Source organism: Neopsephotus bourkii, unplaced genomic scaffold (assembly GCF_033783945.1).
Source record: "Neopsephotus bourkii isolate Nb327-2 ecotype Australia unplaced genomic scaffold, CSIRO-AGI_Nbou_v1 NB_256, whole genome shotgun sequence".
In the NCBI taxonomy this organism is placed as follows: domain Eukaryota; kingdom Metazoa; phylum Chordata; class Aves; order Psittaciformes; family Psittacidae; genus Neopsephotus; species Neopsephotus bourkii.
This window is the reverse complement of record NW_026900765.1, coordinates 1,745,821-1,762,483: the sequence shown is the minus strand read 5'-3', so window position 1 is coordinate 1,762,483 and position 16,663 is coordinate 1,745,821. Positions and strand designations below refer to the sequence as shown.

The 16,663-nt window shown below is 38.2% G+C and overlaps 1 protein-coding gene across 3 annotated transcripts in view; it reads left to right on the top strand.

Moving 5' to 3' along the window:
• SNCAIP (synuclein alpha interacting protein) overlaps window positions 1-16,663 on the top strand; it is an 85,233-nt gene that overhangs the window by 43,073 nt on the left and 25,497 nt on the right. For all 3 annotated transcript variants that reach the window (XM_061346042.1, XM_061346043.1, XM_061346041.1), the window contains exons 3-6: window positions 195-267; window positions 9,104-9,966; window positions 11,889-12,068; window positions 15,224-15,337. In XM_061346042.1, coding sequence (XP_061202026.1) covers window positions 195-267; window positions 9,104-9,966; window positions 11,889-12,068; window positions 15,224-15,337 — 1,230 coding nt within the window. The remainder of the gene's footprint in view (window positions 1-194; window positions 268-9,103; window positions 9,967-11,888; window positions 12,069-15,223; window positions 15,338-16,663) is intronic.

Sequence of the window (16,663 nt, the reverse complement as noted above, 5' to 3'; positions counted from 1 at the left end):
CTTTGTGAGTCTGTTTGACACCCCTCAAGGTGGGTCTCAAAAACAGATGTCATCTACTTTTCTTGCACAGCCTGTGAAGACCATCAGTCTGTTGGAAGTACCCTTGGGTTGGTAGGTGTAAGCTGTGAGCACAACATTAGTTTTTATCTTTTTAAATTAATTACTTCATATCCATTTTTGCCCTTTTTTTACAGTATTCCGTAACTTCTCTCAAGACCATTCCAGAATTGTGTAGAAGGTGTGATTCACAAAATGAAGACAGATCAGGTATGATGCCCACTTCTGTCCACACGTAGTTTTCTAGGCTGCTTTGTATCATGTACAACTTGGCAACAATAGCTTCTTGGCAGTGTTCTCTTGTTTTGTTTTCTCTCATTTTTGTACAGCTTTCTGGAAACATGACTTTTATTTTTTTTTTAGTCCACCCCCCCACCCCCCCCCCCAGCAGATGTTAGTTCATTAGAAGGAAAAAAAGTTCCAAAAAAGGATTTGACTGTATACAGATAAATGTAGGGCTTCATCTCAGCAGCTCCAAACCACCGTATATGCAACAATTTACTTGAAAACCCGAGAAACCATTGGTGACAAGATGTAATAATGTAGGCGCCAATGAAAAAATGTTGGATACATTTACTACCCATATGGCCATGACCAGTTTGAGGGATGATGTTTTGCCAGAGTCTGAAACTGTATCAAGGATGCTACATGATAGAATCTACTCTAAGGCACACTGTAATAGTTAAGATTAAAGCTGAGTTTTTTAGTTTAATAGTGTAAACTAAATGAAGAATCATGGCATATATATGAGAACCAGCTGGAGATCGCCCCCCTCCCTGATAAAAAGTGCATTTAGTGTTGGTTTTCACTCTGTAAATCAGATTAATCCGCTTTTGTTTTTCTCTTTTTGATGGAGCGGAAATCAATTGGTGAGAGGAGCATTTTTGTTGAGCTATGAAAAGTTTATTGTGTTTTCTGATGTTTTAATTGACCTTCCATTAATGTTGTTGCATCAAATGCTTTTATAACAGAAATGCAAGACCTGGAATTTATGGGATGGTAGAAAGCTTTAAGAACTGTGATATACTTTGGGAACTTTTATTTCTCTGTTTCCTTTCAGAGAGTTGTAAATGCCAAGGTGTGTAACTAAGTCAAAAGCTTCTGGGAGCAACTTCTTCGACCACAGTCATTAAAGGCCAGGTCATCACAACTGTGTGCCACTGCCCTTGGCAATAAAAAGAAGCAAAGTTCCTTTAACATACCTGTTTGCCATGTTACTGCCTACTTGTGGCACAGCAGTGATAGCACATGCAGTATTACCTGCTGCAGGCGGATTCAAGGAAGAAGCAGAAAGCGAGAGGACCCCTGATTCACCCCTCTCAATTTAGAATCAGAATCATAGAATAGTTAGGGTTGGAAAGGACCTTAATATCACCTAGTTCCAGCCCCCCTGCCATGGACACCTCACACTAAACCACGTCACCCAAGGCTCTGTCCAACCCAGCCTTCAACACCACCAGGGATGGAGCATTTACCACTTCTTTGGGAAACCTGTACCAGTGCTTCACCACCCTCACAGTAAAGAACGTCTTACTTATATCTAATCTAAACTTCCCCTGCCTAAGTTTTAATCCTACCATCACTACAGTCCTTCGTCTCATTCTACATTTCATGTCTCATTCTACTGCAGTCTTCCCCATGTCCTCCACCACCCTTCCCTCCATATTCACAGAATCATAGAATTATAGAATAGGGTTGGAAAGAGCCTTACGATCATCTAGTTTCAACCCCCCTGCCGTGGACAGGGACACCTCACACTAGACCATGTCGCTTAAGACTCCATCCAGCCTGGCCTTGAATGCTGCCAGGGATGGCGCATTTTTAGGTTTTCCTGCCTACATTCACACTGTCACTTCCCTATATTGGACAGCACTGGCCAGTGGGAAGGTCATGTGGTTCCTTCATCACCCTTTTGCAAGATGTGTATGGAAGTCATGCAGTCATTACAGTCTCAGTCCTGACTCCTTTGCGTTCTTCCTTGGATTTAGGGAATTCTGACTCAGGAAAATTCTAAGGGACCTTTGGAGCCCAAGTACCCCCAGATGACAAGGTAAAAGATACATGAAACTGGAGAAAAGCTACAGGGCACAATACAGCGTGATTAAGGGTAGTTACTTTCTCTACCATTATGCTTCAAAAGAGTTATCTTCTTAGCTAGCGTACTAACCACTAAGGTGGGCATTGTTCATCTTCAAAGATAGAAGATTAGAGTGTAGTTTAAAAATGGATCTAAGTAATTTTTCTGAAATGAAGGGTTAGCCAGCCTGTCCATTAATTTCCAGCATTAACTAATGTACAATGATGAACTGAAACAGAAATCAGTCCTTTATGCTTTTGTTATTAAGCATGAAATTGGTTGCTTTCTTTCTGGGCAGATTTTGTAAGGCCCCATGAAGACACCTGTGTTCAACAAGCTTCACTGAGCCATATAGCTGTTGAAGTATATTCTGTCAGCTGTGATGACTTTTGGTTGTCGTTAAATGCATGTCTCAAATGACGACAACATCCTATTCTAAATCTTTATTCGCAGGTTGAGAAAAGGAAGTTCATTTTTAATCTCCAGCAGTTATTCTTCTGCACTCTATTCATTCCCAAAATAGCTGTCATTCACAAAATTATTCAGTTTTGTTTCCTATTTGAGAAAAAGTAATAAATCAGTGAATATGAAATTAAACACACTTTCTGTCTAAATCTCTTTGTAGTTTTTTTAGCTATAAGAAAAATTAAGGTAAAATTAGGTCTAGAGGCAATGTTAAATGGCATAAATTTCACTGTCATGCTCCAAATACCTCACAGGTAAATATGTCTGAAACTTGTGATGCTTGTATATAAGCTCCTCTTCTACCTTGTTTTCACATCCTGCCTCTTCCTGTTTTGCACATATTGTGCCAGAATGACCTCTTCTGATTTTTCAGTAGAACTTTACTTAGTACTTCCCTTTCACATCATTAGATCAGTCTGGACAATGGGACACACAAATTATTTATTTTGATATTTACTTTTCCTCTTCTATATTCTCTGCCTTAGAAACGACAGCTTTTGTATTGTTCTTCCTCAACCCTAGGTAAAAAAAATACTATTAGTTCACTGAGGCTTGTATTAATGTTTGAGTTTCCCGGAAAGTGCATTGTTACTTAAAAAGATGAATTATTATTTACCTTATTTATCCTTTCTTTCTTCTTTAGAGTAGCTTCTAATTCTGCGTAAATGGGATTAAACCTTCTCTGTTCTTACCTGTGCAGGGTTCTTTAGTTCTCATGCGACAGAGCTTACATTGAAGAACCTAAAATGTATTTCTGGAAGTTATTCATATATTAAAACTGTAAAACAGTGCCACCTTCAGTTAAAATTGTTAAATATTATTTCAGTGATATTAATAAAATAGTAAATAGATATTCAGAACTGGTTTTGATTATGCTTTTATATGAAAGGCACATCCCTTCCTCTGTCGCTTGAAGCCCCAGTATTGCTGCTGGGGATAAATTTACATTAATAGCTGTGATGAATTATCTAAAAGTTTCCCTACTGTAGACAACAGCTCAGTGTCCATACACAAAGTCAGAATCACCGTGCTCTAAATGGACCTAGAATGAGTACAAGTCTTAATTGGCTCAAGAGTCTGTGCTGAAGTCATATCACACTGAAGAAGCTCAAGCATTTCTTTCACAGGACAGTAACACTCTGAATGTGAAACTTTGCACATACTTACTGCAGGCCCCTAAATAATTATCTAGTACATGAGCAATACAGTCAAATACTGCATTTAAAAAATATTTCATAGGGATAAGTACTTGTCAAGGAAAATTGCAAGCTTCCTTAATGATGATGATAGAAAGTGAAGAGAACTCCACAAGTGAATTTTTAAAGCAAAGAGGAAGAGTTTTAGGTAAAAAGAAAATCATTTGAATGCATTTGGCCTTTGCAGCAATGGAGTCAACCTAGCAGAGTTTATTCTCATTTATATAACCGTAGAAGCCTAGAATGGTTTGCATTGAAACGGACCTTCAAAGATCATCTAGTTCAACCCCCCTTCTATGGGCAAGGACATCTTTCACTAGACCACATTGCTTCAAGCCCCATCCAGCCTCATCTTGACCACTGGCCAGGGATGGGACAGGTACAGCTTCTCTGAGCAATGTTTTCCATTGTCACATCACCCTCATTGTAACGGTACAAGACCTTGCACTTGGCTTTGTTGAACTTCGTAAGGTTCACATGGGCCCAGTCCTCAAGCCTGCACAGGGTCCCTATGGATACTTTCCCTCAAGCAGACCAGCTGCACCACTCAACTTAGGGTCTTCTGCAAATTTGCTTAGGATGCACTCAGTCATGCTGTCAATGTCATTAATAAAGTCATTGAGCAGTACCAGTCCTGACAGAACCCCTGACACAACAAGTGAGGAACACCACTTGTTATTAATCTCCATTTGGACATTGAGATGTTGACTGCAACTGTTTTGAGCGTGGCCATCCATCAAACCTATCTCTTCACATCAAGAGTAAGAATATTGTTGGGGACTGTGTCAAATGCCTTACAGAAGCTGATAGTTTACATCAGTAGCTCTTTTCTTGTCCACTAATGCAGTTGCTCTAACATAGAAGGTCACTAAGATTAGTCAGGCATGATTTTCCTCTATTAAAGCCTTGTTGGCTGCTCCTACTCATCTCTCATCCATATAAATGTGATTCAACCACAGAAGTTCACGGACTATTGAAAGATCTATTAGGCATGATGAACTCATCAAATCAGCAGGTAGTCTTACCATAGTCTCTGGGCATACAAGAGCTCATGTAGTGCAGTGTTCTCCATTATTCAGTTTTACCGTGGTTATTGGTTGCACAAGTATGAAAAAAAGTTTGAAGAGCAGAGAATTTAGAGATAGCACAGCCTGGATGCAGGTCAGGCCATTGGGTGGAAGTGTTAATGTCACTGATGACTGATGAATGTTTGTATAAAAGGAAGTCATACAGTTTTTCTCCTGGACAGTGTTTCAGTGCAGTTTACTATAAGATACGGCTCTGGACCATCATGAGAATGAACAGAGACAGCAAGCTGAAAAGGCTCAAGAGTTTCATTGAGGGATGTAGCATAGTAATGGGGATCACTGGTTGTCCCCTATGAAAGAACAGGAGTGAATTGATGCTCTTTTTCATTCCTGTTAAACTGGTGTGTAGGGTGTAAAGTGATCTAGTAGAGCAACATGGGCATATCTGCTAGGTGATCTGCCAATGACTCAGATCTTTGCATCCAGTTTCCTGCTTGCTAGCACCACTGCCTGTTGTATGTCCCAGCTGTTCAACAGCAACATTTGTCATTACAGAACACTGGTCAAAGCATAAACCTAAATGAGCCTGTAGTGATGGCAACAGAAATACACTGTTACGAGTTTGACAATTTCCTCAGGCAGTCAGTGCTCTTTGGACGTGAGCCATTCTGGGTTCATGAAGATCTGGAATAGCAACATCTACAAGTACCGCTCTACTGCAGAGTGAAAAAGGCTGCATATCACACATCACTATCATTACAAAATGAACTGAGCATACTGCATGTTCAGTTCATTTTGTAATGATAGTGATGTGTGATATGCAGCCTTTTGCCACCTCCTATTTGTGTTACCAGTGCTGTAAACTTCATGAAAACATCATCATTTAAAGAATGTTACTGTACCCATATGCCAGGGAGACAGGCTCTTGTATGCACACCAGCAATGAATTTCATTGATAGTTTCCTTATAAATCTAAAGTAAAAGCTGAGTTCTTTGTTATTTTCATTATACTCAGGACAATTTAAAGCTATTCTGATATTAGATTTTACGTATCACAGAAACTGCCTGTCACAAGGGTAAAGTTTCATCCATGCATGAGGTAGTCTTGTGGTTGGACAAAACTCATATAGTTACCCTATAATTCTACAGGTGCTTATGTAAGAGATACAATTCCCTCTCTTTCCTACCTCTGCCCTAGATACAGAGGTGATGTTGAAAAATGCTGTGAAGTCAACAGATGCTTCCAATTGGAAACAGGTTATAAGGATTTTGGTTTTTTTAGAAACTTCAAGGTAAATATGGATTCCTAAAATAAAATCTAATGAAGTGCATAAATTTCAGAGAAGTTACTCCCTAATTTTGCCCTTTTCTTATTATTAACCCCCAGTAGTTTTAGGAGACACCTGTAAATAAATAAATACAAAAACTAAAAACAATCGTTCAGGCGTCTTTATTCACATTTTGCCTTTCTCATCTTCAAGGAGAGCATAGAGCACAATTTATGGTGAAGAACAACCTTTTCAATTTTGACACTTACAGGTTTTCATCAGGTACTATTTTCTTTTGTTCAAAGGAAATGGTTTAGCATCTCTGGTCTACCAGGCAGCACAACCAAAGTCTCGTTTTATGTTCCTCTCTCATTTTACTTCAATGACACTGTCCAAATCTCCATATTAATGAATAAAAGTTAAACACATAATTTTGACACCCTAGTTGGAAAAAAACATTGTCATAACTTTTTTACATTTGAGATACCGGTGCACAGAAAAGATGCAGCTTATCCAAGATTATACCAGAATTATTTGTCAGACTCTGAAATCAGGATAGCTGCTCTGCATTCTAGTTACCTTCCTTAAACTCAGACAATCCTTTGCTGTTGTTTATAAAAGAATCAAACAGCACTTGTTTGACCCAGATGTTTAATGGCCTCTGCCCAAGTTCATAAGTATGGAGAGATGAGCAAGAGGTTTTTCCTGTGGAGCAGCTGCTTAAGAATGCTCACATGACTGCTGCTGTGCTGGTGCTTTGCTGCATAGGCAGCGCTTGATTTGCTTCTTCAGGTAACAAGCATCTGAAAAGAGAGTAGAAGAGATTCAAGCCATGCCTTTACCCACTCTGGCCTATGATTTCAGTGCTCTGTAGGCAGAAACCATGTTGTTACTGCTTAATCACTGATGCAGCCTATACAGCAACCAGGTAGAAAACAGCACAAAGAAGGATTGTGTCTACCAGTCTAACTTGCTTTCTTCCCTACTGTTGTGGTTAAATACCATATTCTAATAATTTATTAGATGCAGTGTAAATTCGTCATCCCAGTTAAGTAAAGAATACTTCTCTTAAGTCAGTAAAAATATTGCTAACCATTCTCTGTATTCCAGTTTGTTTTCTGGAAAAACAATGTTTGTAAAGGGGCGTTGGGAACAAAACCAGTGAAAAATGTGGAAGTACCTTACTGTGCTCTAACTGTAATGAAAGAAAAGAGAAATACATGACTTCACAATGATCCAAGACAGATTTGTAACAATCGCCATTCCTTCTTCACAGTATCCAATTTTACAATTTTGTCATCAGTGGTTTATGTAAATATGTGTTATTAAGGTTAGAAAGTGAAGAAAGCCAAGCAACAAAATAAATGTAAGCCTAAATAAAGTGACAACAAACAAAATGTTGATGCCTTTTCCTCTGTCTAGACCCCTGTGTTGAAAGCAGTGTTTTCATAAAACTCAGACAGAATTCATTTCCATACTGAGTGCTTAATAGTTCCTGTCAGAGCAAAACAGCTGGGAAACATATGGTATCCATTTCCCTGTATCACTTGGAAAAAATTTCACATGTAAATAAAACCAACATAAAAGTGTAGGCCTTTGAACCTAGAATCTTATACAATACATAAATAAGTCAGTACAGTGTGTTCTTTGTATTGGCCCACTAAGTTACATGCCTTTTGATTATTATTATTTTTATTTCTTCTTCGGAAATATATTCTTAAGTGCTTCCAAAAGCATTAAGGTAATTTTCAGACATCTGTAACTACTAAGCCATACTAATCCTTTACTTCAGACATTAGTGTTGCACTGAAAGTGTATATATCTGTTTCCTTAGGAAGGTGTTCATGGCAAATTGTGTGTTTTGACCACAAATTAGATCCCACTGATATGCAGTTAGCACATGTAATAAATCTCCTTTGTTTAAACAGTATTCTTGACTTTTAGAATGCGTTAACTCTTAGTGTACCTTGAAAGGGGCATAGAAACTGCCTAAAGGCTTTAGTGCTTTTAGTGCTGTCCCTCAACCAAAAAAAAAGACAAAATAAGGCAAACTGTGTCAGAGTTCTTGGTCTGCATGAAAGAGTGCAAGTTCTGTAGGATTAAGTTCAAGTTCAGTAGGATTAAGAGTTCAGGTGTCTTGAGCTCCCATTCTTATCTGCAAGTCAAACTCCAGATTCTGCAGTGCACTGAAATAATGGTCTGGAATGTTCAGAGCTATGTATGTGTGGGGGGAGTGTGTGTGTGTGTACAGGTTATATATATGAGATGGAAAGCTTGGCAGAGAATCCCAGCATAGAGAGAAATGGAAAAGGAAGCCTCATGCCTGAATAAGTAGGGTTAATTTTCAGATCAGAGACTCACAGAATCGTTTAGATTGGCAGAGACTGCTTCAGATCATGTAGTTCAAAAGCCTTCCTTAAGCAGAGTCAGCTGGAGCAGGTTAAGCTTAGGACTGTCCAGTTGGATTTTGAGTATCTCCGCATATGGAAACTGTATGAATGTCTCTGCATAACTTGTGCTAGTGTTTGACCAGCCTCACAGTAAAAAAAGCATTTCCTTGTGTTCAGGATTGATTTTCGTGAGTTTCACTTTGAGCCCATTGTCTCTTGTCTTGTCAATGGGCATTGTGGAGAAGAGTCTCACTCCCCTTTCTTCCCTGCTTCCCATCATGTAATCATATTCAAAGATAAGATTCCTTCCGACCATTCTCCAGTGGACAGGACCACTGTAAACACCACTAAGCTCTTATTGATAACCATTACATGATTAGAATGACTTTATTTGTAATTGATTACAATGTATGTCATGTTTGAAGAAAGTTTCTTCTCTGGAGTCTCAAATTCTTCATTTGTTTTGACAGAGATGCTGTTAAAGCTGCTTAGATATTAATGTGGCATGTCATCATTTAATTCTTGTTTCCAGTGTTTGGTCAAGTATATCTTTAAAGCATGCTGTATTATGTCACCTGTCTGGTAGTAATTACTTCTAAATCGCATTCTTCAATTTCTCTAGTTTCCAGCAGCAGCTGGAACTGTGGAGTCTCAACTCTTATTGGAAATGCGCAGAAACCATCAGGAATTGCAGATGTGTGCAATAAATTCAGACCAGTGAAGAGGGTTTCGCCATTAAAGCATCAGCCAGAAAGCTCTGAGAACAATGAAATCGATGACCACAAGAACCAGAAGGGAGAATATCAGAAAGGTAGTGATTCTCAATCTGCACCTCCAAATGATGACCAGAGTCCAGGAGAAGAAGAGAGCCTTAAAAGCAAAAACATTGAGCCTGCTGTTATGCTTGGGGAGCTGGAGCACTATGACCTGGATATGGATGAAATTTTGGATGTGCCTTATATTAAATCAAGCCAGCAACTTGTTCCTTTTACAAAGGTAGTTCCTGAGAAAAAACTTTTGGGTGTGTCTTCAACAGTGAATGGTCTTAGCAGCAAGACCTGCTCTGCAGGGAACACGGAGAGCTCGCCTGCTAACAGCATGCAGTTCTATGTGCTGTCTCCTGTGAAAGGCTCTCAGCTGAGAAAAACACAGCCTATTGTCCTTGATCAGCACAAGCATTTAACAGAAGAATTAGAGCTTTCCCAGCCTTTAGTGAAGTGTAGCTCAATCCATGAATCCGAAGCCCAGGGTAAGGGCTTCCTCAGCAGGACATTTGTTGATCCTCATGCTCACAAAACTGAGAAGACTATGCCAAACTGCCATCTGAGGACTTTCCACCTGCAGACAGCAGTGGCAGAAAACAAGCAGCTAGAGGAACTGAGTATGAACTGGAACAGTGTAGGGGGCCCAGAAGAGAGGAGTGAAGAGGGAAAAAAAATTAAGAGCATCTTAAATATTGTAAAGGAAGGCCAAATATCTTTACTGGTAAGTATCATCTTTTTCATGAAACAAGAAGAATAAAGGTTATGGGGTTTATTAAGCCAGCAAAGCTGATGAAGCACATATTTTGAAATGCTGTCATTTTTATCTGTGTGCTTCTTCATAATTGAACATATGGGCTTCCAAATGGAAAGTTTTAGTCTTTAAATCAAATATGTAACAAAACAAAGATACTAGTTTTATGTAAAGACTACCAAGATTGCTAGTGTATGTAGTACACTGAAGTCTTATAGAAGGCATGAGTTTTAGCTGTTGATTCACTTAAATGCTAAATTTAAATCTTAATTGAGTTTTGTCTTTTACAACATTTGTGTGTCGCTTTGTACAATTATTGCTGATTTACCTCAGTTATTTAGAGACTGATGATGGAAACAGAGGGGCCTCTGTCGTATTCTGATTATTATTCAGGAGTTTTCATGCTGTCTTGTTGCCGCAGCATTCACAGGCAGCAGCTTTCTCTAAAGCCTCATTGACCTCTGACCCATGTGAAGTTTTTTAGTAAATTCTAACACAGTGATCAGACACTATCAATGATTGTTTCCAAAGTAACTAGATGTAAGTGAACACAGTGATTCAGAGCATGTGATTTCTACTCAGGACAGCTGGTGGAGGCGCAGTGTATGTATAAGAATTGGTTTTGTTAGATTTTTGTTTAGTTTCTCTGTTTGCCAGTCTAGCTCAAGCACAAAGGCATGCTATTAACGTAGCAACAAGAACAAAAGCAGATAGTCAAAGACTATACTGAGGCACAAGACAATATTAGACTGCTCAGTAAGGAACAAGCGAATTAAATTCACTCTGAAATAGGAACAGAGAGAGGAAAAAGAGGTCACCATAGGTAGATAGATAGTAAGAAAATGCATATTATTGCCAAACAGTTCAAAAATTTTGCATGAAATAGACTAACTTTGGCAAGCCTGCACACCTCTAGGAACTTACTTCTGCTACTTCTTAACTCCATCTTCTGTCTTCTGTTTTCATTTTGGATTTTCTGTCTTATTGTTTTGTCTCAAAATTAGATTTGAGAAGAAATACTGTATTAGCTCATGGTTGTGTAGTACTTCACATAAATATTCCAAAAATTTATTTAATAGAAACAACGTACCACATTTGTACCACGTGTTCCATCATGCAGTTTAACTTCATTTTAGATGGTGCTTAATGCAAGCTGCCACTTTTGTGATGAGCCAAATTAATCAGGAATTTTGTTTAGGAGTCATAGATGTTTTCTGTTCAATTACTCATCAATATCTTTCTAAGTCAGACTTTTACCAGTGGTGCCACATGATAGGATGAAAGACCAGGGGTATAAAGTAAAACACAGGAAGTTCCACCTGAATACAAGCAAGAACTTTGTTACTGAGTATTGGAAGAGGTTGCCCAGAGAGGCTGCGGAGTCTTCTTCTCTGGAAATATTCATGAGTAATCTGGACATTAACCTCAGTGACCCTGCTTGAGCTGGTGTCAGGATGACCCCTGGTGATCTTTTCCAACCTCAAGCATTCTGTAGTTCTGTAATATGGGGGGGGGAGGGAGGGAAGAGAGAGAGAAACCAAACACAAAATGGACAGAAATTATGAAAATGTAGGTACTTTTGCAAGTACTTAATTGATCAAACTAGTACACAGACTTAAAGCTACTCAAGATCTTGCACTGACAATTGTATGACAATTGCATGAAAAAGAGAAACTACAAGTGAATCAAGCCAATGCAATTCCATCTCTGTCCTTCTGTTAATGGTAGCCAGGTTGCATACAGTGAGGTGAAAAGCTTCTAATTTTGAGTTATAAAGAACATTCCTGTGAGGAAACATCTTTGTGTTTAGCTTGTGTCTTGGGTGTGAGGCTTAAATATTCTGTATAACTTTTTAACCTTAAGTGTAACTGACATAATGCTTTTCTTAACAGCCACATTTAGCTGCAGATAATCTGGATAAGATCCATGATGAGTGTGACAACAACCTGTTACATGTAGCAGCATCAAAGGGACATGCAGAATGCCTGCAGCATCTCACTTCTTTGATGGGTGAAGATTGTTTGAATGAACGAAACATTGAGCAGCTAACTCCAGCTGGATTAGCAATAAAGGTAAGCTAGTCTTTGTCTCCACTGTAATCATAGAATCATAGAACACTCAGGGTTGGAAAGGACCTTAAGATCATGTAGTTCTAACCCTCCTGCCATGGGCACGGATGCTTCACACGAGACCAGATTGCTCCAAGCCCTGTTCAACCTGGCCTTGAGCACTGCCAGGGATGGAGCATTTACTACCTCTTTGGCAACCTGTGCCAGTGCCTCATCACCCTCACAGTAAAAAACTTATTTTTTATATCTAATCTGAACTTCTCCTATTTAAGTTTAAACCTGCTATCCCTTGTCCTATTGCTACTGTCCCTAAGAAAGAGTCCCTCTCTGTTATCCATATACTCTCCCTTCAGATACTGGAAAATGCTATGAATGCTGTGCAGCCCCTCTTCTCCAGGCTGAACTGCTCCAACTTTCTCAGCATGGGGTCTCACAAGAGCAGAGTAGAGGGGCAGCATCACCTTCTTTGACCTGCTCCTTTTGATGCAGCCCAGGATATGGTTGGTTTCCATGCTGTGAGTGCACACTGAAGCCGGCTCATGTTAAGTATCTCAGCAGCCAACACCCCCAAGTCCTTCTCTGCAGGACTGCTTTCTGTCACTTGTCCTCCCAGCCTGTAGCTGTGCCTGGGATGGCCCTACCCAAGATCTTGCACTCATTACATAGGAAAATGTGAAAATTACTGTTGTTGCTGCACTAAAATAAAACATAGTGGTGCACAGGAAGGCTGATAGTTAAACATACTGATTCTGGTTCTTTAGTAAGTGAGATTGAATAGTTGGATGTCATTTCTTTTATCCACTAAATACCTTAAGAAGAAACAAGGAAAGGGGTGAAATACAATGCAAGAGTTTCTTACTCTTCTGGGGTTTTATTGTTATTTACATCTTGGGAAAACTTTAGAAATGGAAAGAAGACTGGTGGATTCCAGGTTTGCATCTTTGAGACATCTTTTCAATGACCTATGGCCCTGATCCAGGTTTCCGGATTGTGGTTTTCTTTTAATTTTTCTGGGACAATCCATATGAATATAAACATAAACTGACAGCTAGTTGTACTAATGAAATGCTATTATAAAAGTCAGGTATTTAGCTTCAATAACTTGGCCCATGGCCAAACTGAATAGTTATAGTCTGCCAATTTAAAGTCTTAGAATATTACTTGGAAACCATTTTCTTTCTTGTTTGTTTTTTGCTGTTTTTTTTCCCAACCTTCCTATGTTTTGTGTTTATAGTCAAATAAAATCTTTTGTCTTATTCTTCAGAAAGGTTAGCTTTTTTAATGACTGGCTCCTATAATTTTTATAGTAGTTGACCATGCTTTGACATTCACAGAAAACTGTGTAAATGTAATGGAGTTTTTAATGTAAATGGAGTGGTCAGGCCCAGGTGTTTCTAATGATGACCTGCATGGCTGGACTGGACGTGGATCATTGTGAAATTTCTTGACAGCCTTGAAATAATTTGGCATAATTAAACTTTGTAGTGCTTGAGTCTTCCTTCCAAAGTGGTTTTGCATGCTGATAGAATGGACTTTACTCATTCTTACTCTTATGTTATACCATTCTGAGTTCCATAATACTACACCATGTGGGGCATGCACCTGTGTTCGACAAGAAAACTTGTATGCAGGAACAGAAATTTCCATGCAAGAGAATTTAAACAATTCATTGATGATGCATAGCATTTCTCAGTAATTAATTAATTAATTAAAACTAATTATTTTGACTATAGTACTCTTTCTGACCTTTAGCTGTGAGCTTGAGAGAGAAAAATGGAGTGTTGATATGTCATACTGTCATGTTGATAAGTTATTTTAACTAACTGCTGAGAAATCTGTTCCACATTAGCAAAATTGTCTTATTTAGCAAGTCATTTATTAATTCTTTAGCTTAATTTTAAAAAATACAAAAACATTTTACTCAGTTGTGATACAAAGGAAAAACAAAATTAAAAATTATTAGTCACTAATATTCGAACCCAAATATAAGGGGGATTTTTTCTAATATACTAAAAAGAATAAAAGTATCTTCCTTGTTTCACTTCATTATTGACATTGAGAGAAAAAAAGAAAAGTAAGTAAAATATAATGGTGTACATTTTTGTGTTTATATACATACATTACATATGGAAAGAATAAGACAAATATCAGTTTAATATTATTCCAGTTTTTATTTCTCCCATATAGTTGTAAATGGGTTAATATTTGTTACAGTCTTCTCTTTGTTTTTATAAAAATAAAACTGAAACTTTAAATGGATATTTCTTTCCTTCTCATGATAGCTTTTTCTGTTTAATGTACGCAAACAGCTTTTTATATTTACATACGTTGATCTCTCTGAGGTTTTGACTGAGCAATTGAAATACCTGTTTCAGCTATAAAGGAATATAATAGCCTTTATGAACATGAGAGCTGAAAAATTAAGTAAGAACAGGCTGGAATGTAGGTGTTGCAAAACTGCATTTAGCAAGGTACCGTTGCTGAAAAGAAGCTGCAGCAGGAGAAGCTGCTAAAACCTCTTGCCTTTACACTGGGCCACAAGTGTGCTCTGAAGAAAATGTTCATATCTTTCCAAAGCATCGACATCCCACTTCACAGTAACTTGCAAACTACTAGGAGTGTGCATAGCAGCTTGGAAGTCTTGAAACTAGGCTGTAAATGTGTTCAGGCCAAGAACCACCTCCTTGTTTCTGTTTATACAGTATCTATTACAGATAGGTCCTAATCCATGAGGATTAGGTGTTCAGCTACTATGTACATAAGAATAATTTAGGAAGCATGGATTTGAATAGTGATTAGTGCGTATCAGAGTTTGTAGAGAGACTGTTCAGTCTGCTCCAGCAAATTATCTTATTTAGTCATTGAGCCTTGCTGTACAAGTGATGAAAACAGAACTATGGTTTTTCTCTGAACAGTCTGACAGTCAGGACCAGGTTGTGTGTGTAGTACTGTTTGACTGCCACTTTCACTGTAATCAATAGCCAAACCATAACTGATAACGGGACAAGATAAACAAGTGCATTAGATGAGAGCAGATAACACATTTTCAGACAAACTGGAATTACATAATATTTTAATAATTCTAATAAACTTTTCAATGTTTAATAGACGTGTTTAGAACAGAAACAATTGGAATTTATCTTTTTTAATTTGTTTAGAATGGCCAGCTGGAGTGTGTTCGATGGATGGTCAGCGAAACAGAAGCTATTGCAGAATTAAGTTGCTCAAAAGACCACCCAAGCCTTATTCATTATGCAGGTTGCTATGGCCAGGTATGACTTTAATTTACTTTTTGGCATAGATTATTTAGGTGCTTTTAGAAGAATTTCAATGTAAAGCATTATTATCATTTTATGGCTTTTAATTACAGGTGTTCTTAGTTCAAATATAGAAAATCTTTTCCCACTGAATCTCTGTATTTTTTTCAGTATGTTCCCTCTTAAATTGGGGCGGGGGGGTGGGGGGAGGTATTCTTTCTCCCTCCCTCCCCTCCTTTCCTGTATTTCCTGTCTTTCCTTCATTTCTTTCCTTCCTTTCTTTCCTTTCTGTCCTTTCTTTCCTTTCTTTCCCTTCTTTCCTTTCTTCTTTCCTTTCTTTCTTCTTTCCTTCTTTCCTTTCCTTTCTTCTTTCCTTCTTTCCTTTCCTTTCTTCTTTCCTTTCCTTTCTTCTTTCCTTTCCTTTCCTTTCCTTTCCTTTCCTTTCCTTTCCTTTCCTTTCCTTTCCTTTCCTTTCCTTTCCTTTCCTTTCCTTTCCTTTCCTTTCCTTTCCTTTCCTTTCCTTTCCTTTCCTTTCCTTTCCTTTCCTTTCCTTTCCTTTCCTTTCCTTTCCTTTCCTTTCCTTTCCTTTCCTTTCCTTTCCTTTCCTTTCCTTTCCTTTCCTTTCCTTTCCTTTCCTTCTTTCTTTCCTTTCTTTCTTTCCTTTCTTTCTTTCTTTCCTTCTTTCTTTCTTTCCTTTCTTTCCTTCTTTCTTTCTTTCCTTTTCATTCTTTTCTTTCCTTTCTTTCCTTTCTTTCTTTCTGTTCTTTTTTAACTAATGGCTTGGAGAAGATTAGCTGGCATATTAGGCCAACCTATCAGTCTCAGGAACATAGAATCATAGGATAGTTAGGGTTGGAAAGGATCTTAAGTTCCTCTAGTTCCAACCCCCCAACATGTAGGGAGATGAGCTGTCATAATCCCTAGAGGACTCCTAGGACATACTAGAAAATCATCAAACATTTGGGGATAGTTCACATTTCCTTTCCAGGAGAGATTAATTAAAAAAAAAAATTGGCAAATTGTGGGAATTCAGGAATTCAGTATATTGGCAGTGAAGTGTGGTGAAACTTGAATACCATCTGCCTACTTCTAGCCAGTTTTATTGAGAATTACATATAAAAATATGTTGTAAATCAATCCTCTTCCACACTTCACTTATCTATAAATCTAATGATCAGCAGCCACAAGAAGTACAGCATTTCAGTGCTTTTCTAATGTCTGGGGAAACACATACCACTTAACCGCACCACATTCTCATCCCACAGTCTGTTTTTCCTAAGTAGACCTTGCAATAACCTCCATTCAGCAGACTTTCTCCAGGATCTTCTATACAAGGAATAG